The sequence below is a fragment of the Hyaena hyaena genome, unplaced genomic scaffold, assembly GCF_003009895.1.
Source record: "Hyaena hyaena isolate Hyena2069 unplaced genomic scaffold, ASM300989v1 scaffold_925, whole genome shotgun sequence".
NCBI lineage: Eukaryota > Metazoa > Chordata > Mammalia > Carnivora > Hyaenidae > Hyaena > Hyaena hyaena.
The window spans coordinates 345580-373343 of NW_024081555.1; the positions used below are offsets into that span (position 1 = coordinate 345580).

General features: G+C 53.4%; 1 protein-coding gene across 1 annotated transcript; it reads right to left on the reverse strand.

Moving 5' to 3' along the window:
* On the reverse strand, positions 1 to 27038 carry MPP3 (membrane palmitoylated protein 3). The gene is made up of 20 exons (XM_039220881.1): positions 26983 to 27038; positions 26591 to 26667; positions 25677 to 25739; positions 25317 to 25435; positions 24976 to 25053; positions 23350 to 23430; positions 22961 to 23098; positions 19294 to 19375; positions 17364 to 17449; positions 15883 to 15957; positions 13392 to 13588; positions 11074 to 11138; positions 9640 to 9660; positions 9090 to 9131; positions 7848 to 8012; positions 7662 to 7742; positions 5404 to 5497; positions 5091 to 5199; positions 3524 to 3646; positions 1 to 308 (listed from the first exon to the last, which is right to left on the reverse strand). Exons 3-20 carry the CDS (start codon positions 25699 to 25701, stop codon positions 132 to 134), a joined length of 1758 nt encoding a protein of 585 aa, XP_039076812.1. The 5' UTR covers positions 25702 to 25739; positions 26591 to 26667; positions 26983 to 27038; the 3' UTR covers positions 1 to 131.
* Positions 27039 to 27764: the final 726 nt, after the last annotated feature.

Genomic DNA, 27764 nt, shown 5'->3' on the forward strand with positions numbered 1-27764 from the left:
CTCTTCTCGACAATGGAGTTTATGAAAACTTCTGCTCCTCTCCACACTGGAGACTGCTCGATGGTGGCACGGGGGAGGCCGGGCTAGGTGGTCTTCCAGGTCCCTTCCAACCCGGACGTCCTAGGATACAGTTACCTGACCCAACTAATAGGTACCCAGTGAGTGTCCTTGCTCAGCTTCTCTAGAAGCACCCTGAGCTGGCCATGTGCGCTCTGGAGGTCCTCCTTCACCACCACGGAGTCCACCAGGTGCCCGTAGTGCTGGTCTATGAAGGCGGCGGAGGCGGCCATCTCCTGTTGCTGCTCATCCTGCAAGGAAAGGGGCGCTGAGGCAGTAGCTGGGTGGTTCTCCCTCAAAATAAGAAGCCTCCAGTCTTCTTCTTGGGCAATGGGCCTGCCTCTAATTTTCAAGTGATGAGTGGGTGACTACGGCCCACGAATACCCAACGGTGCACCCAAGAACAGAGTGTAGTGACAATGGCCCATCACAGCCTCCCAAAATGTCACCAGGCAGTAGACCTCATCATCGTTCGTTCTCTTAAGATACCTACTACGTTCCCTTAAAATATCTGCTATGCATTGGTTAACCTCCAGCCATGGTAGGTGCTTCGGGAGAATGTCGAGTCTATACCCGTGTGTACACGTCAATATCACACTTCCTGTTGGAAGAGATTTCCAAAGAAGTGGTACTATTGTGTTGCATGTCAACTTGGTTAAATAATTCCGGCAAAGAACTATACAGACTCTCAACCAGAAGCAAAGCAGGCATTGCTGGAATCAACGAAGAAGAAAAAGAAAGAAAATAACTCTGGCGCCCTCTGAAAACTCCTAAACCCATAGAACTTAATTCTCCTTGTCATTTCATCATAACCAGAGCCAGACACCAGCACAGAAGCTAGGGTTTTTTACCCAAGTGCTGGGATAATCCTGACCAGATGCCCCATTTCCTTTCATCAGACTGCTTTCCTGACACCTACCAGTAAGGGACAGGTAGCCAGTGACCCCTCCTTTGCCCAGCCTGCTCAGGGTTTGCTTCTTCTTTCAAGAACGCTTCGAATAACCAGAAGCTCAAGTGGGTAGCTGACTGACAATTAGCTTGATTTGGGGGGAAAAGGCAGGTGGCAGATCTACATTAAGTAACCAGCAAAATGAAAATGGGCCTCTGGCATTTACCCACCTCCTTTTCTCTTTCCAGTCTTTTTTTTTTTTTTTTTAAGTTTTATTTATTTATTTGGAGAGAGAGAGAAGGAGAGAGAGCGAGCATGAGCAAGGGAGGAGCAGAGAGAGGGAGAGAGAATCCTAAGCCTGACATAGGGCTCAAACTCACAAACTATGAGATCATGACCTGAGCTTAAATCAGGAAGTTGGACACCTAAACCTGACTGAGCCCCCCAGACGCCCCCACCTCTCTCCAGTCTTATGCTTACAGAGACTCAGCGCTTTTACAGAACAGGGCGAGTTGTCCTCCCCCAAAGAGACCCACATTCCAGAATACTCCCTCCTCCTCTTCTCTCTGTTGCCAATCAACCCCCACTCCTACTTTCCTTTAGAAGATGTGTTCTAAAGGCCTAGGAAACAGGTTGGCCTCAAAAACGGTAGAGGCAGAAGAGAAGGCTGAGGTTCCTTCTCCTCCTCACTTCTTTCTCCCAGGAGGGGAAAAAGTAGATCACATTGGGAGAAGCTTTCCTTTTTCTTTTTAAATTTTTTTAATGTTGATTTATTTTTGAGGTGGGGGAAGGGCGAAGAGGGGGGAGACACAGAATCTGAAGCAGGCTCCAGGCTCTGAGCTGTCAGCAGCACAGAGCCTGATGCGGGGCCTGAACTCATGAACTGTGAGATCATGACCTGAGCCGAAGTCGGATGCTTAACTGACTGAGCCACCCAGGCGCCCCCTTTTCTTAAAAAAAAAAATTAAAGTATTTTTAAGAGACAGGGTGAGCAAGGGAGGGGCGGAGAGAATCCCAAGAAGGGCTTGAACTTACAAACCATTGAGAGCATACCCTGAGGCTAAATCAGGAGTCAGACGCTTAACCAACTGAGCCACCCAGGTGCCCCCGGGAAAAACTTTCTAAATAAATACTCTCTCTCACAGGGCTCCTCCCCTACTCAAAAGCATTCTTTTTGTTTTTTTTTTTATAATTTTTTTTTTTTTTAAATTTCTAGGAGAGAGAGAGAGAGAGAGAGAGAGCGTGAGCAGGGGAGGGTCAGAGAGAAAGGTAGACACAGACTCCGAAACAGGCTCCAGGCTCTGAGCTGGCAGCACAGAGCCCGACGCGGGGCTCGAACCCACGAACCGTGAGATCATGACCTAAGCGAAAGTCGGACGCTTAACTGACTAAGCCACCCAGGTGCCCCTACTCAAAAGCATTCTTCAGAGTGCCAGTGCTGCCCCTGGAACTTCAATCCCATGTCCCCATCCAACCCCATATACCTCCGGTGCACCTGTCCCCCACTTCTGGAGTTTCCCCACCTCCAGGTACCCTCATTGTTCATCTTGGAAACATTCAGCTCTTTAAGAAATTATAGAAGGAGGGTGCCTGGGTGGCTCAGTTGGTTACGCTTCCAACTTTGGCTCAGGTCATGATCTCACAGTTCGTGCTGACAGCTCAGAGCCTGGAGCCTGCTTCGGATTCTGTGACTCCCTCTCTCTCTATGCCCCTTACCCACTCGTGCTCTGTCTCTCAAAAAATAAACACTAAAAAAGAAATATTAGACGGAACAGTTTTGCCACTAAGTACCTCAGTCCTCCTAACATTTGCATCTTGAAAGAACTCAAGTAAATCTCTCATGGAGTAAAATGGATGACATTTGTTTTCCAGCCATAAATCCCCTGAACCCTTTTCTTGGCCTGGAAAGGTGGAACTCAACCACCTGTGGCTTCAACAAGAAAGTCACAGGGGCGCCTGGGTGGCTCAGTCGGTTAAACGTCTGGTCATGATCATCAGGTCATGATCTCACAGTTCGTGGGTTTGAGTCCCACGGTGGGCTCTGTGCTGACAGCTCAGAGCCGGGAGCTGCTTCGGATTCTGCGTCTCCCTCTCCCTCTGCCCTTCCCCTGCCCGCACTCTGTCTCTCTGTCTCTCAAAAATGAATAAACATTAAGAAAAAATTTTTAAAGACAGTCACCCTCCTGAACAGCAGACAGGAAGAATTCCTGCCGTGCTGTCCCCTGCCCCATGTTGGATTCACTTGCTGGATCCGGAGTTGGTATTTTAATTAAAAACTACTTGGGTTTGGCTTGGGAATTTAACAGATTAGTGTGATCAAATTCTTGACAGATGTCCCTGATCTTCTGGGAGGGTGCTTCTGTGAAGGAGTGAAGTGTGGGGAGCCCAGGCAAATTCATCCCTGTCTGAACTGGGAGGAACTTTCGGCGGCCCTACCTCGTGCCTTCTGGCGACATGACCATCTTAAGTCTGGCCAACAGGCAAATGGAATGACGGTCCTGTCCAGAAGGTACAAGCACCCTTGTGCAGCTGTAACAGGCCTTCTTGGGCCTTCGGAAACATCAACTTTGAACTTACAAGTGGGGCTGCTGTGTCCTCACAAGCCGGGGACATAGGTGGTGTCTTCCTTTTTTCCTGTATTGCAGGCTTTACAAATATAACATAGGGCTTGAACTCTGAGGTCCTCAGCTGTTGCAGTGCCTGCGAAAGGAAGTTCAAGAATAATATACATTTGGGAAACACGTGACTGTGAAAACACTTTTTGTACGCTGGGTGACGGTGTACTTCATCACATAACTTTGGTGGCAAAGGTCCTGATCACATGGTCCTATGACAATGGACTTCAGCTGGGCAGACCAGCTGCTCATTTTCCCATCCTCCACTTTGACACTGGACTTGGCTGGGCCCCCAAAGACCCACGTGCTGAGAACAAACGTTCCAGAGCCCTGGCCCCAAGAGCTGCCATTTCTTTAAGCCCTGACCCCACGAGCTCTAATTAACCTTCTTACGCCCTTGTCCACCTGTCCAGTCTTGACGGAAGAAGCAGCAAGATTCAACGTGCTTCTATGGAGTCAAATGTCACCAATTTGGACTAATCCAAAATATGTGTTATCAAACAGGCCTCCTTATATTCAAAGAAGAAAAGGTTTGCTAAGCAAATGAAGAGGCATAGAAACCGTTTGAGACACACTGTAAAGACTTTAGAAGGTTTTCAATATGCAAATCACCCTGTTCGTTAGTGCATATGGTCTGTAACGTTATGCCTCCGCTTGGAAACACTGGTCTCTAGAACCCATACTGCCCCACTCCCCCGCCCAGCAAAAAAAAAAATCAATAAAATCACTTTTCAGGTAAAATATTGAAATCTAGACTTTTAATTTCAATTACCAGCCCCCAGTAAGTCCAAATGAGAGAGGATTTTCCTCCACAGACATAACGTGCTTTCTGGAACTCTGTTTCAAGCCAACTTCTGTGAAATCAAGCCCTGCCGCTTATAGCGTGGGCTGTTTCCATAGAGGAATAAAAATCCCCAGGTTGGGTTCAGAGCTTAGAAGTGTTTCCCGAAGACAAGATTAAAAAGACGGTTAAGTCCCGGTCAAATACACAGCACGCACCATGTGCAGAACTGGAAATGGTTTTGAAGCACTTTACAGGGTCAGGCCTCCTTTCCTTTTCCCTTCAGATTGCTCTCCTGGCCGCGCCGCCTCCTTCGGTGATTCCCTAAGCCACCATTTTACTTGTCTGAGAAGGGGGTGAGGTGGGGGGGGGGGGTGTCCTGATACCGAGGGCTGAGCCCTACCATCCACCTGTGCATTGACATCTAATTCCCTGTCACATCACCGGTGATCACTGGGTGTCACCACTGACTCCATGATTTACGCAGAGGCTACTGTCCGAGGTCTGCAGGCCCCGCAGAGGGACCGCGAGCGCCCCACGATTAATGTTGTCTTGGGTACTGATGTGCATGTTTAGGGGTACAACAAAGGTTTCATTAGATTCTCAAAGGGAGACTTAAGGAAACTTTAACAGCCAGTACTATGGACTTAAAAAATCCTAAAACTGAGGTCAAATGTTCTGTAAAAGACACAGTTCCCTCGTTTACATATTCTGTCACAGAAAATGCCCAACTGGCCCAGAAACTCACGTCCGGCTCCACGTCCACCAAACACACTTTGTTTCTGGCCATCACGGCCTGAATGGCATCCAGGCTGGTCCCATAGAGATTTTCCTTATATTCACCGTGTTCCAGGAACCTAAAACACCACCAACGGTGAGCAGGCCGTTAGTTTCTGAGCTTGTCTAAGCAAGCGCGGAAAGATGGGGGGACTTTCCACCGCAAATTCTCTCCCACTTCCCCCATCTCTCCCGAGAGCCCTCCCATGAGGTCAAGTGGACCAGTGGACACACGCACAGAGCCCCAGCGCGCCGAGGCCAGCCGGGCCATCACATCCACGTACTTGTTGTGATGTAAGTCGGCCTCGAATGCTTGCTTAGAAACGAAGTGATACTCCACCCCTTCCTTCTCGTGGCTCTTTCGGGGCCTGGTGGTATCTTTTAAAGAAAGGAAAAGGGAAACCGGGCAAAGAATTGTCACCTCACAGTAAGCGAGAACAGCAGCAGGCCCGCAATGCGGCTTTCCTCTCCGGAACCCATCACTGCTTTGTGGATAACCCGTTCGTCCATGTCCCTGTGGCGCAGGCACTTCCGTGATGTAGGAAAAGAGGAAACTGCGGCGCAGTTAGCAGGCGGCAGGTCTCGGAGCCAGAGTGTGAGCTCTGTCTCATATGCCAAGTGTTTGCCCTTAACTGCCCCACCAGACTGCCTCAGGGAGGCTGTGGCTTTTATTTATGTTGATTTATTTTCAAGAGAGAGAGACAAAGAGACAGAGCATAAGCAGGGAAGGGACAGAGAGAGAGGGAGACACAGAATCCGAAGCAGGCTCCAGGCTCCGAGCTGTCAGCACAGAGCCCGACACTGGGCTCAAACCCACGGACCTCGAGATCATGACCTGAGCAGAAGTCAGACACTCAGGTGCCCCAAGGCTGTGGCTTTTAAAGAATTGCAGAAGGGATCCCTAACCCTAACCTTTGATTTCCAAATTGTTTTTCTTTTTGAAAGCAATGGGGTCCCAGACAGAGATGACACAGCTATATGCTTTTAATTCCTTATTCAGCTACTTCTCATTTTGCAAGAAAAGACATGAAGGCGGTCCTGCTATGGACTAACTGTGTCTCAGCCAAGCTGGCTCTCACGCTAATAATTTAAAAACGCACAGCGTTTCACCACCGATTTCTGTAGCAGAACTGAGATGCACGCTTCTGGAGGGAAAACCAGTCCTTCACAGAACAAGAGTGCACGTGAAATAACACACCGCGTTTTTCCAGAGCATTCCAAAACAAAAGACGGGATCCTGAGGGACGTGTTCATGCCCTTGAGAACCACCCGGGGATGCTCTGTCTCTAAGCGTGGCATCTTTGTCCGACCTCTGGCAGAGCTGCGGGGTCGCTTTTCTGACCATGTTGTTGACTTAGTTAAAAACTTTCTATTCACGGCCGATTACATTCTGAAGACCTGACAAGAGTCTCTCCTCCCCGATCACCCACACTAACTTCCCCAGTCCTTAACGCTGCTACTGGGTCACACCTCCATCCCTCTGGATGCACAAAGGGAACTATTCCTTTCTTCTCTGCCTGGAAAACTCCTATTTATGCTTCAAAACCCAGGATAAAAGCCACTACCTCTGTAAAGTGGGGAGAATCGGGAAGCTTTCCTTGACCTCCTAGTCTCTAGAAGCAAGGGGGAAAGTCACCTTTCTGTGGTGTGCCTGGAAGCAGGGGGGCCTGCCCGCCCATGTACCCCTGCCCCAGGGGATGGCTCTGGGGGTTTCTGAAGGGCCCAGAAGCGGTAGGCTGTAGCCTGAGGCCCTTTGTGTGGCCCCATTGGGGCTATGACTGGGCAGGTTGCCTGGTTTGAATCTTGGCTCCACTGCTTACCAACTGTGTGACACTGGCCACGTTACCTAACCTTGCCGAGCCCCAGTATCTTCCTCTGCAGCGCAGGGTGGTGATAATCCTTCTCCTCGAGGGCACTGGGAGCGCTGCCCAAGCTACCACCCATGAACGCTCTTGCTATAGGTCCTAGACTCCTCCTCTTCGTCATCACATTCAGAGCCGGGACCTACTCCTTACCGGCTCTCGGCATCCACAGCTGCTTCTAAACTCAGGAACTGGCAGGGGTGTCAGCACCTAGAAGATGCCCAGCCTCTCTGATGGGCCGGAGCCCAGCTACAAGGGAGCGACTGGGCAATATCGCTGACCGGGCTCTCTGGCTTCTCTGACCTGCTCTCCTACCCAAGCGGAGAGGGCAGGGGCCTTCGGGGTCAGAGTCATTGTGAAGAGGAAGCTGGAATGCCCCCTTGGTGTCTGTCGTGCTGAGGTTGCCACTTTGCCTGCAATGGGCTCTAGACTCCACTCCCACCATGGGAAGGAACTGGGCAAGTGGTCGTCCGACTTCTGACTCAAAGGGTCCTAGTGGACCACTGAGAGTGCGTTTCTTATCATGCTTAGGTCCCATGATCTGCATATAGCAGGCAATGTCCATCAGCCGCTCAGACCCAAAGTAAGGCTTAGGACAGACATGGGGAGTCAAGCCCCCATGAAATATTCATGCACATGTGCGCCCCTCCCCTTCCCCCCCACCACGTGGGCCCTCTTACGTGGAACAGCAACACCAAAGTGCTGTGGGTTCTCTGCCACCACCTTCTGCTTCAGCTCGTGCAGTCCGGCTCCCAGAGACCCTGGGAAACAACGGGAAGGCTGACCAGGGTCCCTACTGAGCTCCCTCCCCACCCTTCCAAGAGGGAGCCTTGCATTTGTCCCCAGAAATGCAGGACATCACCTACCAATCAGGACCACCAGGCGCGGCCGCTCACCAGGCTGGTGCTGGTACCTGGTTACCTCCTCATAGGTCAGCAGCTCCGGAGACTCGGCTACTGCGGGCACCTTTCCTTCCTGGGGACTCCCCAGTCTCTCCCTTCGGCCCAGGCGGAAGCTTCTCCGAAGACCGGCTTTGGGGGAAGGGCAGGGGGGACCATGGCACTGGTCCCAGCATCTCCCCGTGAAGACTGTCTCCCCCTGGCCAGACCTGGAAGGGGGGCTGGGTCCCACCGGCCTCTCCCGACCACCTGCTGTTCCAGCAAGGGGCTGATCACAATGCATAGTAATGTGATGAAAGAGTGACCACCTGGCCTCCAAAACTGAGGGTTCAAGGTCACTGTTCTATTTAGCATGTGGCTGACTTTGGGTGAATCGTCACCCCTCTGAGCCTTGACTTCCTTACCCGTGAAATGGGAATACAAATCTACAAAGGCAATGTGTGGTCCTGGGGTGGATCCTGGACTGGGGAAAATGCTCTAAAAGACATCACTGGGGCAACTGGCAAAATTTTAACAGGACCAGTATATTAGGTACTAGAATTGTATATATGCTAAATTCCCAGAACTTTAATAAACTACCCTGATTATATAGAGAATGTCCCTGTCCTTGGGGACCCATGCTGAGACATTTAGGGGTGAAGGGACAGGATGGCTACAACGGAGTCACATGACTCAGGAAAAGCCCGTGTATATGTAAGAAAGGGGAGGACAAAGCAAAGAAGGCAAAGGGGTGTCTGGTGAATCTGAGTTTTCTGTACAATTCTCGCATCTTTTCGGGAAGTTTGAAATTACTTCAAAATGAAAGGTGAAAAAAACTCTGCCGGTCTCTAAGGCCTTTGAAAAGACTAAGGACAATAAAAGCAGCCAAGGACCTTTGGAGACACTAGTAAGAAGGCTCCGTTGCCGTGTGGTGGCAGCACACACACACGCTGACTAGACCTTGGCTGAGACCGTGATGGTAACATCACTATTAATGTGGCGGCCTGAATCCCTTCCCTGCCGGGGCTCTGCTCCCAGCACTGGGTGAAAGCTGGGAGGACCCGAAAGCCTGGGCAGACCAGCCGTCTTCTGGCTGACGAGAGACTGAAGGGGAATGTGGGTTCCCCAGGCTCAGCTGTTCCCCAAAGGTTCCTGGTGCTTAGATCACCCTGCCTCGTTCGGGAGCCCACGGCCGGCTGTGCGGGAGGGGGCAGCGCCCCTACCACTTACCCACATAGTGCCCTTTGAGGTACCCTTCGCAGTCACACGTCTCTGGGAACCAAACAGAGAGAGGGCAGCCAGTGAGCTACACCGGACACAGACTCTGACCCGAAGGCTCCTGGCCCCTGGGTGGCCAGGCAGAACCCACTGGGATGGTGTCTGGAGCGAGGGCAGGAAGTGATGCCATGTCCTGGCCCCCCAGGAAAACAAGTTCTTCGTTTCACTCAATTCTCCATGCTTCAGTCCCCCACAGCCTTTCCAGGCCCTGGGGTCAGCAAGCCCCTCTGGGTTAGGATCAGTATGCACGAGGAGGGGGGATTCACTGGCCCCGTCCACCCCTTCCTGTCTCCTGCCTCCCACCGGCCTGTCAGCCTGGCCGGAGTCCAGAGAAGGCGGGGGGGGGGGGGGGGGCCTGTGTGCTAGGCGGGCGGTGGGGAGGAGCTCTGTTCCCTGCGGCTCTTCACACCTCAGGGCACAGGGAGGCGACAACAAGCCCTTCCAGACATTCTACAAAAAAAGGGGTCTCATCCGGGCGCACCAGGGATAGATACCAGCCTACCTTTGTCACAAGGCTGATCATCTGCGGTTTGCACAAAAGACAGATGGAAGAGCGTTAGTGGAGGGGAACCGGGAGGCCCCGCGGCTGAGAGGCAACTGTGGCCTTGTGTGCGTAAGGAGCCTCCATCTGTCCCCTCTTTCTTGCCTCCGACAAACCTGTGATCCGAGCTGTGGTGCGTTATTAAACCGAGACTAGCTCTAATTAGTCTTCCTGTGTGTGTCTCATTAGTGGCCCCCAGCAAGCCAGCTCATCACCGGCGCAAGCAGCCGCAAGGCCAATTTACTCAGCGGTCCTTCTGACTTGAGAGCAAGTCTGGACGAGTGGCCGTGGGCGGTGGCCCAGAGCCAGCGGAGCAGCAGTGGGCCCGGACCTGCTCCCTCTCTTCTGGGGGTTTGAGACTTGCCTGGGCCAGTGCAAGGTACCAGAGGACGGGGTGGCACCGAGCAGGGCTGCGGGCCAGCTGCACCCCGCAGTTCACCCGTTTGGGCCCTTCACTTGGATCAGAGCACCCCCCCCGAGTCCAAAAGGCCAGACCATGGAGAAGCTTCCTTTCTATACACTGCTTTAACCTGGACCCTCTGGCCAGGGGCCCTCTGAAAACCTGACCCCAGCCCCACTCCATTCTCTCACGTTGGAAAAGAGGATGTACTGACTCCACTACTCCACACTGTGATGATTAAAAGGCAAGGTGAGTGTGTTTTCCAGAAGGGAGGTGCTATACAGAATAAGCCTGCCAGATAAAATACAGGGGACTCAGTTAAACCTGAACTTCAGATAAACAACATATAATTTCTTAGTATAAGTATATCCCAAATATTGCATGGGTTATACTTATATTAAAAACTCATTCATTGTGGGGCCCTGGGTGGCTCAGTCAGTTGAGCGTCTGACTTTGGCTCAGGTCATGATCTCGTAGTTTGTGAGTTCGAGCCCCGTGTCAGGCTCTGTGCTGACAGCTCAGAGGTGTTTAATCTGAAATTCAAATTTAACTGGCCTTCCTTTATTTGCCAAATTTGGGTCACTCGCAGCCTTCTCCACTCCTCCACCATCAGTTTGTCAGGGTAAGAGAGCCCCTTGGGAATCTAATGAAGGCTGTGGACGCTCTCCCAGACACACACAAGTACACACAGTCACACACAAACTCACATAAACGCGTTTGCACACAATTTTTGAGAGAGGTGTTTAACATGTCCCCCATATCATCTATGGGCCCCAAATATAGTAGCTCCTTTCCAGGGAATAGCTCGTCCCTGACCTACCCCATTTCCCCTCCTCATCCCTCTCCCCAACCCCTCCTTCCTCTGGAGGCCCTCGAGCTCAGACAGAACCCATCGTGCCCCCTCCAGTCCAGTGCTTGCTGCTTCTTCCGGACACCGAGCCCCTGAGCCCCAACCCCAGCCCCTCCCCGAGGTGCTTCCCTGCCCATCTACTCACAGGGGGGCTTCCTGAGGCTCTGGGGGCTCGGCAGGGTGCCCGTGGCTCTCCGGTAGCTTAGTCGCCTGTGGGGACACAAGGAGATGGGCAGGCCCATGAGCTGGGCCACAAAACCAGTCAGAGAGAACCTTCTAGAAAACTCAGGGAAACCAAGGCTTGGCTTGCACAGGTAGGTACAGCCTGGCACTCCGAGGGCCTCCCTGCTTCACAGTCAGTTTCCATAAAGAGAGACACTTTTGGGGCGCCTGGGTGGGTCAGTCAGTTAAGCGTACGACTTCAGCTCAGGTCATGATCTCACTGCTTGTGGATTCGAGCCCTGTGTCAGGCTCTGTGCTGACAGCTCAGAGCCTGGAGCCTGCTTCGGGTTCTGTGTCTCCCCCTCTCTCTGCCCCTCCCCTGCTCACAGTCTGTTTCTCTCTCTCTCAAAAATAAATAAACATTTAAAATTTTTTTAAATAAAAAAAAAAAAGAGAGACACTTTCACAGGAGCTCACTGACTGGTTCACGAGGAGAAAGAAACCAAGTCTTTTGTTCTGGGAGAAGTTCATCCAGCCCAAGATGGTCAGTGATCAGTTGTTCCTTTCCTATGACTGATTCCCAAGGAAGGAAGGCCTCTTCTTCACTCTCCCCTGGCCTCCCCGTCTCTGGGGAAGCTGGGAAGTAGCAGAACGACTCCCAGGAGAGGTCAAGGGCAAAAGTGACTCTAATTTAACAGCCTTCTCCTCCCAAATCAGAGAGCTCAACCTGGCACGTTACCCAGTGTGGCCAACAGTGGAGAGGCAGTCACCAAGACCTCATCTCTGCCCTGAGAAAACACTCAGGGCTCTTCGAGGTGTCTAGAGCCCATCAAATGCAGCTAAAGACCTCTCCCCCAAGACCCGCGAAACCAAAAACGCATACGGGTCTGAGGTCCCCCTGGGGAAACAGGGTGATGGCTCTCTGACTTTAGCGTCTCAGGATCACTTGGAATGTCTGCTGGGACACAGAGCTCAGAGGCTGCCCCTCGAGTTACTGACGCAGCAGGTCTGGGGCAGGGCCCGGGGGTCTGCATGTCTAACATGTTCCCAGGGGGTGCTGACGCACCCAGCCGGGGACCACGTGGAGGGGCTCTGAAACGGCTGAATCCTAAAGTCTGTCACTAGAGTACTCCACACCCCAAAAGATGGAAGAGGGCGACAGACCTCAGGAGAGGGGATGCGGTAGTAACCGCCACACCCTCTCAGGCAGGACTTGCATTTTGGGAAATGTACCTAAGGAAACAATCTGAAGTATGAGGGAGAGTCTAACGTGCACGGAGATTACTGCAGTCTCGTAGCACTGAACAGTGCAGACACCTTAAAAGTACAGCCGCGGGGAAGCAGTGGAGTCAACTGGGTACGATCCTGCCCCAGAGATGCCTCCCCGCACACTTGGATGAGGGGCAACCCTCCTATGATATACCTGAAGAGCACGTGTCCTCCTCCCCGGCACCCGTCACATTATATAAAGTGTTCGTCTGAATGCTGTGTGACTTGCCTGCTACACTGTCAGCTCCTCGGGGCAGAACCGACACTTGCTGCCGGTGAGTGAACGGTCTATTTTCTGATGCAGTATTAGGAAGCCATTAAAATCACACAGTAAAGAACAGGCAATAATGTGGGAAATGTGGACGTTAAAATAGTAAGTTATAGACACACACACAAAAGAGCATGACTTCCGGGGCACCTGGGTGGATCCGTCGGTTAAGCGTCCAACTCTTGATTTCAGCTCAAGTCATGATCTCAAGGTTCGTGAGCTCGAGCCCCATGTCGGGCTCTGCACTGGCTCCGTGAAACCTGCTTAGGATTCTCTTTCTCTCTCTCTTTCTCCCTCTCTCTCTCTCCCCCCCTCTCTCTCTGCCCCTCTCCCATGCACTCTCTCTCTCTTTCACTCTCAGAATGAACATTAAAAGAAAAGTAACACTTCCAACTCTACATCCATTGCTTGCATAAAAAGCACAGGAAAGAAATATATGATATATTGTCTCCATATGGGCGAGACTCTGGGCAATTTTCTTTCCCTGGTCCCCATCTTCTGTATTTATATGTTTTACTTTTCAACTTTCTTTAGGTATGTGTTATCAAATATACACTGACTGAAGAACATAGACTTCCATACGTTTATTTAAATCTCCAACAGCCATCACCGCTGGTTACAGCCCAGAAGACCGATCACAAGGGCAACTGGTCCTGACGTCGGGAGCGACACAGTGCGTCCCTCTAGCTGCGCTGGCAGAGGTTTGGGTGCCTGTGCCCCCTGCCACTCCAGAGCCGCCCCCGTACAACACGCCGCAGACCCACCTTTCCTGGAACTGCTTGGAGGGGATGAGGCCAGCCCGGAGGTTGGTGTCCCCTACTCGCTTGGCCTGCCACCACGTCGGATCGTCCTGGCTCACCACCTCCAGGACCTGCCTGCGCTGGAAAGGCAGGCCCGCCTCCTGGCAGGGGATGGCCCGGTCTTCCCGGGGGTTATAGTGGAAGAGAGCCCGCATGAACACCTGAAGAGGGCGTGAGCACAGACAGCTCTATGCCACATGGGAAGCCGAAGGACAACTGTCATACACAGTCAGGACAAACAAGTAGCGTCGAGAGCAGAAAGCTACTCAGAAACTGCAGATATTGTCCTATCGCTTTTCAGCCATTTTGAATATTTGAATCAGGAAATCCATCAAGGTCTGAATTTGTCTTTCCAAACTAAATATTTCCTTATTTACCTGATCTGCTGTCCTTAGTAGCAGCCTCTTAGCATACACATAGCAACGATTCTGTCCCAGGAACAAAAACTAAAGGCAGACACAATTATAACTAAAATGTTAGTTTTGATATGCTAACTGCCCCTAATGAAGTTAGCAGCCATCCATTAAATACGTAATCTAGATGTTTTGGTTAGAGCCCGAATACTGACTCCTCACCATCCCCTTCCAGTGGGTAATTGACATCCACACTTTTTACAGCTCAGCCCTGCCTCCTCTGTCACATGTCTGGCCAACCCCCAACTCTCCCCTTTACCCTAAAGTCACCCCCTAGAGAAGATGATGGGAAAATACAGCATCTTGTCACATTTCCTTGTTCTATAACTTAGTGGGTAGATTTACTTTATTTGTTCTATTTCCAGACCATTAAGGTTCAATTACATTAAAAGCAAACAGGAACAAACAAACAAACAAAATGCCAGGGGGCTTCCTCAAACAGATCCAAGTCATAGTCCTTTATGTATGTGCCAATCAGAAAAGATTCAGTTAGACAACAGTAAGAACTTTCTGGGCAGGTATTGCAAGGACAGACACCCCCAACCAGCCACAGATGTTACCAGGGTCCCAGGTACTCAGAAGAGAGTATATTCTTAAGTGGCCAGCCCAGACCAAGCTTCCGGATCAAGAAGAAATATTTAGGAAGGACGGGCTAAGGGACACGCTATTCATTTCATCCTCCAGGAAAAGCAAGTTTTCTCCCCGTATCAAGTGAGAACCTGCAAAAGCTACTTATGGAGATCACATCTGCATATCCAAGAAAGAACCACCTTCCATCAGATAAGAGCCTACATTAGGTCAGCCCTGGGACTTAATCCAAGTGCGCAAGTAAGAAACAGGCGCATAAAAATTTTGTCTTCAAAACACTGATATCAAAGACGCTGTCCATTACTGATCCACATTCACCAAAATATTTACTGACATCTACTCGAAGCCAAGTGCTGTAACGTCTCTTCTTTCACACATTTAGTGCTGGGAAGCAGGAGCTGGGAATCACCTTTCCTGAAAACTTGGCATCCTTCCTTCCATCTACTGATGAAAAGCATGTCGGGCATTTCATCTCCTTTCTGCCTTGGCTGCCAGGAAGACCAGATCCAAGTCTATCTGAAATCCGAGGAATGCCCTTTCGCTCTCTGCCACCACCTCAGCTCAGGTCGTAACGATCTCTCACCTCGGCTTTTACAACAGCCTCCCACCAGGTCTCCCGGCCTCTGGTCTCGACCCACTGCGGCCTCCCCCTACGGGGCTGTCCAGGAGCTCCCGCCTCACCCGGGGACCTCACCATCCCAGGGCGCTCCAGACAGACTCCCAGCAGCCGGTGCTGGCGTCTCATTGCCCAAGGGCTTTCTCTGGCCACTGTCTACTGCAGCCAGCGAGGATTGCTGGGAACTAATTTGGAGGGGGGGAGGGGGGCGGGCAGCCTGGCGGGAGCTGGTGTATAGATCTCTCAGCTCCCCTGGCTCTTGGGTGGGAAGACAGAGGGCACGTGCCTACAGGGGACCCCCGAGTTTCCCATCTCGTCTTCACCGGGGAAGTTCTCCCCGTCTTCTTCCTCCGGCCTCACTTCCAACACCCCTACTACACAACACCTTCCAGGGCACCCACACCTCTGCTCGGATCCTTCACTCATCACCTAGCAGTGAAAGGTTTGCTCCCCACCCCCACCCTGCTTCTGGACTAGGAATCCTCAGAGCTCCTGACTGTCCCTGTCCCAGCATCTGGCAGAGCGCCCAGCACAGAGGAGGTGCCCAAAAAAGGGTGGCTCACTAAAGAATGAAACAAATGGCAGTTACTTAATTGGTCCCGAACCCAGTACATTTGGTGCCTTCTCCTCTCCGTGGCCCTGATTTTCTATTTCAATTAAAATAACCTTGTCTTTTATTAGTAAGCTACGTCAAATCCTGTTTAGAAAGAGACAGGTACAAATACATGAATCACACTAGGACTGAATTAAGTTCTCCACGGAGCGCGCAGTCCAAGGACCAGACGCGTGATCTCTTCCCGAATGACTGCTTCAGAGCCCACTTCCAACCCCGCCATACCTTGCTGTCCTTCAACCGGCCCTCCTCCTGGGTGGCTGGGATGATTTTCAGGGTGATGGATCCCTGGGACTGTGCCTGAAAGGGGTAAGCGCAAAGCTTATCACCTCCCATGTCCAAACCTTCATGAGTTCCGGTCTTAACTGTCCGGATCTGGAAACTCACATTCAGACGGACGTCAGACTCGCCATCACCCCTGTGGCCCACCCTCCCATGGTGGCACCCAGCTGAATTAACTAAAACAAAACTCAAAACCAATTACCATCTGCATTTTCAGGGCACAAAGGGACAGATGAGCACCAAGGACAGCGCAGGCAATGCATTCCACTTTCCCATCGCTCCTGACCTCTCGTGCCCCAAAGGGCCACCATCCTTCTTTTCTTCTCTCAGGTTATTTTAATAACCAAGTGCAGTTTCCTTTCCCTCCCTTTGTTTACATCTTCCCCAGAGAGTTCTCCAACCTCAGGCTGCTCCTCCTGCCTTTCCAGGGGTTCCCCTTTCCTCTACCCAACACGGACCCTGCACCCCCACGTTGGGGCCCACGAGGCAAAATGCTGGCACCCCATGAGAGCACGTCTCACCCACAGTCTCCTGGGCCCAGCACTGCCCTAGAACACAGGGAGGCCAGTGCCCAGAACCGGGCAAAGGGCAGTGGCAGCAGGAACACCAAAGAAGCCTGCCCGCTCCTTACAGTGGGGCCTCCCCTCTTCAGATCTTCCCATATCTGCCCCTTCCTGAACCCTCAGAAGTTAGCAAAGAGTGTCACGTCTGGGGAGAATGCCTTAAGATAAAGAAGACAAAAACTGAGATTGGGGTTTTTTACAACCGCAGCTTGACTTGAATTTCCAGAATGGGTCTGGAGGTGGCTCGCGTCCCGGCACTGACCACCCTAGACGCCCCTTACAGACGTAAAGCACTGTATCCTCTCCTAGATGTTTACACCCTAATCATAAGCACACACTGGATTAAGAAACAATCCCTGTTCTGACGTTACAGGAAAGTGAAGCGCAGAGTGAATGAATGATTTGCCCGAGGCTGCACAGCTAGAAAGTCGTGCGGGCAGGATTCCAACCCAGGCCCAGCAGACCCCAAAGCCCTTGCTCTTGGTCCTCCCCAGGCTGCTTCTTATTCCAAATTCCTCAGCCCTTCAGAAGAGGGGGCCCTTGGGAGGGGACCTCCCAGGAGGGTCTCGGGAAAGGGACTGGGGCCGGGGGAGGGCTGTGCTGAAGAGAAGGTCTGGGAGGCAGGAGGCCTGAAAGTGTCATTCTCCCTGGCCCCCTCACCCCCGACCTCGGGCACGCCGCAAGGCCACTGTCCCCGCAGCCTCCACATGGAAACAGAAAGACTGCACCGGAATCTGGCCTGGCTCCCGAAAGTGACTTGCTTTGGTCTCCGAAGATCTCCCCACCCCCCACCCCATCACCTGCCACCACCCCTACCTACTCCCCCCCCCCCACCTCCCCCAGCATGCATGCAGCACGGACCAGAATCTGGCTGATCTCGTCCGGGCGCTTATGTAGGACTGTGATCCCATTCACTTCTCGGAGCTCATCTCCAACGTGGACCAGACCTAAGAGACACAAGGGCTGCCCATCAGCACGGGAAGGGGCACCACTGGCACCTGCCTGAGGAACCCGCCGCACGCATGGCAGACACGAGGTGTAAAGGCTGCGGGACTGGCCGAGCCCTACTGCGCGCGGAGTGCCTCGCTCGGCACCGCAGCCTCAACAACCCGCAGGGAAATCCCTTCAAGGAGGCAGCTGAGACCCAGAAAAAGTACACAGCTTGCCCAAGGCCACTCTGCCAAGAAATAAAGGAATAAAGCCCGTGTTCAAATGCATTTATTTTGACATAGAAGGCCTGTGTTCTTTTACTTATGACCTTTGCTTCTTTAAAAACATCGTTAACTCTTGGGGCGCCTGGGTGGCTTAGTCGGTTAAGCGTCCAACTTTCGCTTAGGTCATGATCTCGCGGATCGTGGGTTCGAGCCCCGCGTCGGGCTCTGTGCTGACTGCCAGCTCAGAGCCTGGAGCCTGTTTCAGTCTGTGCCTCCCTCTCTCTCTGACCCTCCCCTGCTCACGCTGTCTCTCTCTCTCTCTCTCCTAGAAATAAATAAAACGTTAAAAAAAAAAAATTTAAAAAAAAAAAACACATCGTTAACTCTTCACCTTCCTGGGTTAACAGACATACTCTAAGAATGTCCTTCTCCGATCTTTTTTTTTTTTTTAACATTTTTACTTATTATTGAGAGACAGAGAGAGACAGAACATGAGCATGGGAGGGGCAGAGAGAGGGGGAGACACAGAATCCAAAAGAGGCTCGAGGCTCTGAGCTGTGAGCACAGAGCCTGACACAGGGCTTGAACTCACAAACCGAGAGATCATGCCCTCAGCCGAAGTTGGATGCTTAACTGACTGAGCCACCCAGGTGCCTCTGTTCTTCTTGAATCTTAACAAGAACACTGAAGGGCACCAGGAAAGATGTTGTCAAGAGTGTTGGGGGCACCTGGGTGGCTCCGTTGGTGAAGCAACTGACCAGCTCAGGTCATGATCTCAGTTCGTGGGTTCAAGCCCCGCGTTGGGCTCTGTGCTCACAGCTCAGAACCTGGAGCCTGCTTCGGAGTCTGTGTCTTCCTTTCTCTGTGCCCCTCCCCCTGCTTGCAGTCTGCCTCTCTCTCTCAAAAATAAATTAAAAAAAAAAAAAAGAATGTTAAATACACCTGTCCACTGGCCTCTGCTTTAATGACAAGAGTCTCCACACATTGGGCTCTATTTGCTAATCAAAGTGATGCTCCGCAAGCGGTGGCAGCAGCCGGAAGGCAGTTAGGAGTGCGGGATCTTGGGCCCACCCTAGACCTGCTGAATCAGAATTGCATTTTAACAAGACGCTTGGGGGCCTTCTGTGCTTGTTAATGTTTGAGAATCGCTGGCCTTCACCACAGTGGTCCCCAGACTTCTGGGGTAACACCTCTCTACACCAGAAGGTTTGCCTCCCGTTGAGTAGTTCTTTCACACAACAGCGATTCTCAACCTGTTTTCCACCCAAACAAATCTGGGGCGTGAACAACCTTCCCTCCGTGATAGTGACAACCGGGGTGGTGGGGAAAGGCGTCCCTGCTCCTCAGTTAGAAGTCACCTGTCAAGCCCGTGCTGTGGGCTGAACTACCATAGCCCTCGGCTAGGCCACGGCACAAGAGCCCTCCCCTGACCGGCCCTGACGTTCTCCATGCCCGAGGTATTTTCAAACCATTAAAATTTCTACCAGGTTTGGGAAGGAGAGAAATCCAGCCACACTCCCAGAAAGCAAAGCATCCCAAACAGGGGCCAGAGAGGAGGAAAGGAGATTGTGAGCCAAAGGGAGAAGGCTGGGCACACCGGCCGTCACCTCGGCCAGGCCAGCACTGATGCCACTCACCGCTCCGGTCCGCTGCGCCCCCTCGCATGATCCGGGCCACCACAACGGCCCCTGAGTGCTCATCCCGCCGGATGGTGGCGCCCTGCACGAGACAGAGCGGGCAAGATCCTAAGAGGCAGCCCCAAGCCTCGGGCCCCAGTTCCCTGGACTCAACAGAGCCTCCCCGTCTCTCCCTCTGTCAGACCAGAGGGTAGATCAATGGGGCTCTTTGCAGTGCTGAGGACGCCATAAAACAGGCATCTCACATTAATACAGCACAGTGATTTACGCCTTATGGGAAGCACAAGAACACTGTGACAATCTCATCTCCGCGACGAGGGACTGGGGCTCAGAGAAGGTCAGCATCCCCGAGGTCACCCGGCTGGGAAGGAGTAAAGGATTCAGTGATGCCGAATCCCATGCATCTGTCTCCTATCACAGCCTGTGCCTCTTCGCAAAGGCATTTAATCGTGAGAGTTCGTGCCTGCAAATTCTCAACCTCTGACCAATCACAGGGTACTGAGCCTTCTACGGCTGCCGAGGGGAACCAATTATGCACCAGCCAGAGCCTGGGGACCAAGAGTTGGCCCGTGGAGCACAGCGGGGATGACATGTAGGGTGAGAGGTACTCACAAGCCCTCAGTTCCATGCACCGGCAGACAGGACTAGCGGGCAGGGCAGTGTCAGGTGAGGTCCTGGAGTTAGATGCCCCAGGGTGTGACTCCTCTGCCACTCACTGAAAGCATGCAGCCTGGCAAGGAAGCCCATTATCTTCTCTGAGTCTGTTTCCTCTAGGGTGTGGGATGGCATTTAACTCCGGGCGTTAGGACAAGGGGTGGTATCAGCTAATGCAGGCAAGCCACTTAGCATACACTAAACACTCAATAAATGTTAACCTTTTATTATTGGCTGTTCGGGCAAACAGGTGGTGCACTTATCATTAACTTCATTCACGCCACCTATTTGAAGTCCATAGGACAAATATTGCTGGAAACAATCAGCCAAGAACCCCGTGGCTTCTTGCTTCCTAGACCTTCAAACTTTCCAGCATCTCTGTCCATCCTTTCCTCCTTTTCCCCTCTCAGAGGAGGGAAACCTCCCTTCTGGGCTGGTCCTTCTGTCCCCTCCCTTCCTCTGCCATAGTCTCAATGCCCCATCTCTGCTGGCTCCTTCTCCTGGCTCCAAAAATATCACATTCCCCTCATCAATAAAAAGCCTGCCCCCCACCTCCCATCCGGCAGCTACCGGTTTCTGTTCCTTTGGAGCAAAGTTCTTTTATTTTAATTTTTAAATGTTTATTTATTTATTTTGAGAGAGAGAGGGAGAGAGGGAGAGAGGGAGAAAGAATCCCAAGCAGGCTGTGTGCTGTAAGAGCAGAGCCCAACACAGGGCTTGAACTCACGAACAGTGAGATCGTGACCTAAGCCAAAACCAAGAGTTGGTCCCGGATGCTGGCGGCTGCCCAGTCTGTTATCTCTGAACAAATAATCCTTCCGCTTCCTGGATGCCTCCACTTTTGAATTCAATGGGACCTAAGCTCTTCCCTACTCCCTCCCTTAAATGACGGCCCCAGTGCCCACCCAGCCGTCCCAGCGGGACACCTGGGCACTATCCCAGGGATCCCCCCCTCCACCGAGACTCCTGCTCAAACCAGGGCAGTCACAAAGTGACATTAATTTTGTTCTGAAATATATCTTGGATTTCCCTTCCCTATTCCCACAGGCCAAAGTCAAGCCCTCTTTCTGAACTTCCACCTATCTGGTCCCCACCTTCAAATCGGTCCTCTGCTTCTGGCCTCAGCTTCCAGGCCACTTTCTATTTGGAAGCTGGGTGATCTCTCTAAACTGCACATCTGACCATGTTACGTCTTAACCTAAAACCTTACAATAGCTCCCCGCTGCCCTCAGGGTCAAGCTAGGACACTCTGCGCGGACAATCAGCATCTCCCTCTGATCCGGCCCCACCTCTGTCTCTCCTACCCACGACTTAGCGATTCTACATCCACACTGGGCAGTCCAGAGCTCCCCGAATATGACAGAGCAGGCAATTAGCTAGATATAAGCAGGGAGCAAGTGCTTTCTGGCTGATAAGATGGCGGAGGCCAAGTTCCTAACAGCCAGGACAGACCCCAGGGGAAACGACGAGTTCCTCCCTCTGATCACTGCCCTGCAGTAACCTATAGCTTCATTATAATACATTCACATTGTCGTTTTAACCCCTTGCCCCTGCTCTCCCTCATTGCTGCCCTGACAGGTCAGACAAGGACCATATGGGGCTAAAAACTCCCCCTGCCCACTGCTCGCTCTCCCCCCTCCCCCATCTCCTTACAAGGATGACTGGCTGCAGCCTGAGTCAGGAAGCACCCTAACTCTGACCCATAACCTATCCAAACAGAAAAAGAAAGACACCCCTGACCCACAGTGCAGCTGTCATCTCTGGGCCTGCCGGCTCTCCAGTGGTTCAGGCTCAGTCAGTTAAGCGTCCAACTTCAGCTCAGGTTGTGATCTCACGGTTCATGGGTTCGAGCCCCGCATCAGGCTCTGTGCTGGCAGCTCAGCGCTTGGAGCCTGCTTCAGATTCTGTGTGTGTGCGTGTGTGTGTGTGTGTGTGTGTGTGTGTGTGTGTGTGTGTGTATGTCTGCCCCTTTCCTGAACATTCTCCCCCCTCCCCCATCCCCTTACCATGATTTTGCTCAGGTAGTTCTAATGTGTGGAGTGCCCTTCCTCTCCCCTTTCCTTCTGGGAAACTTGTTCCTTTTCTTGGAACCCAACCGGGGTATCACCTCCACAATGGGAACCCCCCCCCTCACTCTCCCGTGGCCTCCTAGAGGGCAGGGACTAAGCCTTAATCACAGCTGAACTGCTGGTGCCCAACATGGTGCCCGGCACACGATGTGTTGGTGCCTCAGTGGATGCCTGCTCCATTTGGCAGGCGGGGAACAGAGGGAGAAGAGAGCTCCTCTTCTGCTTGCAGAAGCGGTTTAGCTGGGGGCCCTCGGTGAGAGTTGCAAATAAGGAATGCCAGCTGCGGTATTCTCCGGGGCATGCACTCAATTCTCTGGCCTTCCTCCACTTCCCTCCATCTAATAAACAACCCTGTCCCTTTGCTCGGTAAATGGGCGCTGCACTAGGGCCAGAATAACAATGTGTCAGCTGGGGAGAAGAATGGCCGCTGCCCCGAACTTCCTCAGTATTCAGAGCAGGGTTTGGCAAACTTTTTCTGTAAAGGGGCCAAATGTAAATATCTCAGGCTTTGCAGGCCACGCCGTCTCCTTGGTAACTACTCACCACTGCTGTCGCAAGGTAGAAGCGGCCACAGACAATACGTAAGTGAAAGGGCATGGCCAGGTGCCAGTGAAACTTTATTTACAAAAACTGGCAGTGAGCTGGGTTTGGCCCTCGGACCATAGTTTGCCAACCTCTGGATCAGAGCAGGATGATCAGGGTGGCCCTGTACAGCTGCAAAGGTTATTGACTACACAAAGGAGCTTGGCCACAGCTGAATGGGGCTGAATACACCCACAGAAAGAGGCACCCTGTACACACTGGTGCCGCGTGGCAACCCTGATGAAGCTACCATCACTCACTCCAAAGACTTTGGGGTGGGGGGGTGTCTCTTCCTGGTTTTCTGGGTGGGTGAGGGACGGGTACAGGGGGAGGCAGAGGGAGGAGAGGAGGGTGTCACATACCAGGGGCTCCTTGTTCTTCACCAGGCGGACAATCTTCACGGATTCTTCATCAAAATCCTCATCAATATTTTCGGGCAGAGGGGGAAGAACGGGGTCGAAATTCTTTTGGGCAACTGTATCGTGAACCATGAGCATAGCCTGTAAGGAAAGCAGGAGAAATGAGGGGCTAGACCCAGAAGCTCCAGGGGTTCAGGGGGGCCCCTGACTGGGCAGTGATTTGCAGGCCTCTGGTCTCAGGCCCGAGAAACCACCCCCCACCCCAGACATCAGCACTGAGGACCCTTTGCTCAGAATTCTCCTTCCTCAGCTTCCTGGCCAGGTGTTCCCTCTTGCCCCCCATCCGGGGAGATACAAGCTGTGTGGCTGGGCAGGGACTGTGGTGTGACTACCCTGAGGTGGGGGCTGGACAGCAGCTGCAGCAGCTCCCTCTCGTCGCTGTGCACGGAGGTGGCCTGCAGCTCCTCCATCACCTGTAAAGGAACCAGACAGAACTCACCTGCCGGAAGTCGCCCCGGGAAAACCCTGCTCCCTGAGCTGCAGACCCAAGGGGCCTTGTAGGAACTGCAACATCACCCAGGGGTTCATTGACCCCTTGGCCACCCCCGTAGCTCGCAGGGAAATCACAGCAGGGATCAGAATCCTGACTACTTCAGGAGCTCTCCAAGGTACTCCTAACAGGAGCTCACTATCAAGCCCTTCCTATGAGCTCTTTTGCTTCATGTATACCTTCCCATCTAACCTGCACAGTGAACTAAACATAACAGGTGCTACTGTTTGGCCACTGGACAGACAAGAATTAAACAAGAGAGATTAAATATCTTGCACAAGGTCAAAAAGCCAGGGTTTGAACCTGGGCTTAGCTGGCTCCGTTATCGGTGTCCTCACCACTATGCTACTTTATAGATGAAGACACTGAGGCTCAGAGGGGTTGACTGACTTGTTTAGGGTCACAGAGCTAGTAGGAGAGGCAGTGCCGACAACCTAACACGCTTCGAGTCACAGTAGAGGAGGGAGGGGGAGGTCGGCACCCACTGGCCGCACCCAGGGCCTCGCCAGGCCGTCTCCTGGGGTCAGGGGAGTTTATTCAGGAGCTGGCCTTGGCAATCAACTGGGACAGCTTTTGCCAAGCCATGCAACACAGAAGACAGGTCTAAAAGAAATGAGGAAGCATTCCTTTTTTAGGGGAGGGGTAGAGAGAGAAGGAGACACAGAATCTGGAGCAGGCTCCAGGCTCCGAGCTGTCAGCACAGAGCCCAATGCAGGGCTCGAACTCCCAAACTGCAAGATCATAACCTGATCCGAAGTCAGCCGCTTAACCGACTAAGCCACCTAGGCGCCCCTAGCCGCATTCATGCAAGAAAAAAGACCCCTGGGGTGCCTGGGTGGCTCAGTCAGTTTACTGTCTGACTCTTGGTTTCTGCTTAGGTCATGATATCTCAGTTCGTGGGTTTGAGCCCCACTGGTAGCACAGAGCCTGCTTGGGATCCTCTCTCTCCCTCTCTCTGTCCCTCCCCTGCCTGCTTTCTCTCTTTCTCTCTCTCTCAAAATAAATAAATAAACTTAAAAAAGAAATAAGTAAGTAAAAAACAAGAACCTCGAACCAGTAAGCAGGGACGCACAGCAAGTCTTTTGACCCTAGGGCTTCACGCCTCCCCAAAGCACAGACAAGGCGATTGCTTGACCTTCACATCGCCAGTCCTCAACTGTGTAGGAACTGCTGATCTGATCCAAATGCTCTCATTTCACGGCTGGGGGGAACATACTTCCCCGGAACACACAGTAAGTGGGCGTCATCGCGTCCCCGTGTCCCTTGGCCTCGTGCAAGGCTCACAGGTTCTTTCCTGCCTGTTGGGAGGCCCAAGGAGGAGCAAGAGGAAAAGAGACGACGATGCCTCTTTACCTCTGGGCTCTGAGCCCCTCTGTCCCCTAGGCTAAGCAATGGTGACAGGCACCACGAAGGAGCCCTATGGGGTAGGGAGCAGGGCAAACACTGTAACGAAAAACCCGGGGCTTACATCCTCAGCAAGGGCCACGGCGCTGTGCAGAACTGGGGTGGGACTCTGCCTCTCGTAATAGCGAAGCTTCTCGTGAATCTGCAAAGACAGCCGATTTCAGGCGGGGGCCTCCCAAGTCAGCTGCCCAGGGGTGCCCCGGATACCACACAGCCTGCCCATGACTGTGGGGATGCACGGGGCTGCAGAGGGGCTCGCCAGTGGGGCAGCATAAGAAAAAGCCATTCACAGTGGGCTGATGAAGACCTTTCTGGGGGAGGGGAAAGGTTAAGATGAAGTTCATGACCCCTCACTAGAAAAACCCTCTAGAACCCCTTACCAGATGGGATGAAATGAGGCTTTACCTTCATTAAGTAACTGAGGCTTTTTTCACTGAAAACGTCCCTCAAGAAGCCCATCTCTTCCTTGTGGTTGGAGTCAGGTCTGAGCTGAGACGTCAACAGCGCCAGGGTTTCATGCAAACCTGGGGACAGTGTAAGAAACACAAAGTGGGGCCAATGCAATGGGTACCGCCTGGCCCCAGGGGGCCCCACGTGGACCCTGGCACATGGACATTCCCTCCCCAGGCTCTCGTTCCCAAGGTTCGCAGGTAAGGCAGCTCCCGTGACCCAGCGTTGGGTCAACATGCTTTCTGTCCAGCCTGGGGCTGCTGGGCAGGCTCTTGTCCTCAGCGCGATGGCTGTCCAGCCAGGGGTGCCACTCACCAGAGTCCTCAGACAGCACTGGCATGTCTGTGCTGGTCAGCTCCCGAGCGCGGCCTGTGGCTTCTGGGAGAGGGAGGGTGAGTGCTGTAGCTCCACTGGGCATATTCCCTCAACAAACAGTGAGTACACATCTGCTGTGTCGCTCCATTCAGGGACAGAGGGAATGGGACAAATAACTTCTCTGCTCACTTTTTCAGAGAGCAAAGGAAGAAGACTTGAGATTGCTAGTACCCCCAATGTGCCAAGCAGTATGCTGGGTGGCTTCCTACGACATTTTTCTTAATCTGCACAGCTCTGAGGAATGGATACGAATATCCCCATTGTAGTCTGATAAAGCGGGATAAAGGAACAGGCGCGGAGGAGTTCAGTAGCTTGCGGGTCAGGATCCATGCTCCGGTGACCCTTCCAGACTGGTCTAAGGTACCAAGTGGCCTCTGTCTGCGGGTGCTCTCCTCTGCGGCATCTTCTGTGCCCCGTCACCTTCTAAGAGGTCCTGTTCAGGTCCCTTGGCCTTCACAAGTCCCTCATTCACCTCCAAGTCCCTTGTCACACCTTCAACAAGTACCTGGCTGGGCCTACAAGCTCCCTCCTTCCCCACCACCCCCAAGTCCCAAAAGGAAGGGAGCCTCCCCTGGAATGGAGTGTTAGAGAGGAGCTGGAGAAACGGGAGTCGGGTTTCTACTACGCAGGACTAGGGAGCCCTAGCTCAGGAGCACCCCCCCAAACACACACACCGTGCTCTGCAGCACGTGGACCTCAAAAAGTCCTCCTTCGGAAGGGGACAAGGAGAGTAATGATTCATTCATTCCGCCAACATGGAGCCAGCCCCAGTGCGCGGAGCACCCGGTGACACCAAGATGCAAAAGAATGGTACGGGGCTCTCCAGCCACCGCGCCCCCCACCTCCGGACTCACCCTCTGGGTCCTTCTAGCTGCGCCCCCCACTCCCCGAGGCGGCCAGCCACAGACTCCGGCTCGCTTCCGAAAGGAACCTGTGGGACGAACAAGGAGCGCGGCTGGCTGAAGGGGAGGCGATCCCAAGGGCCGCCCGGAGGCGGTCTGGAGAATGCGGAGCGGCGGGAAAGGAGCGCGGCGCACGGCCCGGAGGTGGGGGGGAAGTGTTGAGCGCGGGGAGGGGACCGGGAGCCGTGGGGCGGGGACGCGGCGCCCCCTCCCCCAGGCGGGGGGGGGGGACCGCGAGGTAGCCGCGCGCACGAGGGGCGGGGCTCGGCCCAGCCTCCCCGCCCCCGCCGCGCCCCTCCTTCCGCAGCGCCGCTCCCGGGTCCGTTCCCCGCGGGGGTTCCTACCTGGGCGCGCCGGGATCTCCGCTCCGCCACCGGGAGCCGCGCGGGTGCCCGGAGCCTCGGCAGCCGCTGGCTCCGCCTCCCCGGCCCCTCCCTGCCGCGGCCGCGCGGGGCGGGGGTGGCGGAGCCGGAGCGGGCGGGGCGCGGGAGGAGGCGGGGGGAGGAGCGCGGGGAGCCGGGGCGACCGGCCTCGCCAGTCCTCTGTGGACCCAGGCTCCGCTCTCGGGCCTCGTGTACCCCCTCTCTGGTGTCCACCCACCGACCCCCAAAGGGCCCGCGCCTGTGTCCTTCCACCCGGCACGCGGCCAGCTTTCCCTTCTGCCCCCGCCGCCTGCACATCCCCCACCCCCGCGAGTTGAGGGCTGGACGCTGGCTTCACATATTATTCAATATCGCAAACATTAATGGAGTGCTCTCCAAGTACCAGGCACTGTGCTGGGGCGGGAGGCGGGGGTTGGGGGTTCAAAGACGCCCGAGACAGACAACCTGTATTTAAGGAACTCCCAGGCCGGACCGGGGACCAGTCAGACGCGAGGGCAAGTGGCTGAAACAATGCAGCGTGCTGGGAAAGATTTATCGGTGCACCGTGCCCTGGGGGCGCGGAGAAGAGAGAGGGAGGAGAAGTCGAGCTGGGAAGACTGCAAGGCTCAATTCAGCCCCGGTGTAGGGGGTGGGGCTGCGGGGCGGGGGGCGCGGAGGCAGCTTGTATGCTGGGACTTCCCCTGGGCGACAGACCCTGTGATGGCCGTGAAGATCACTGACTTTTATTGTGCTGTCTCTGTGCC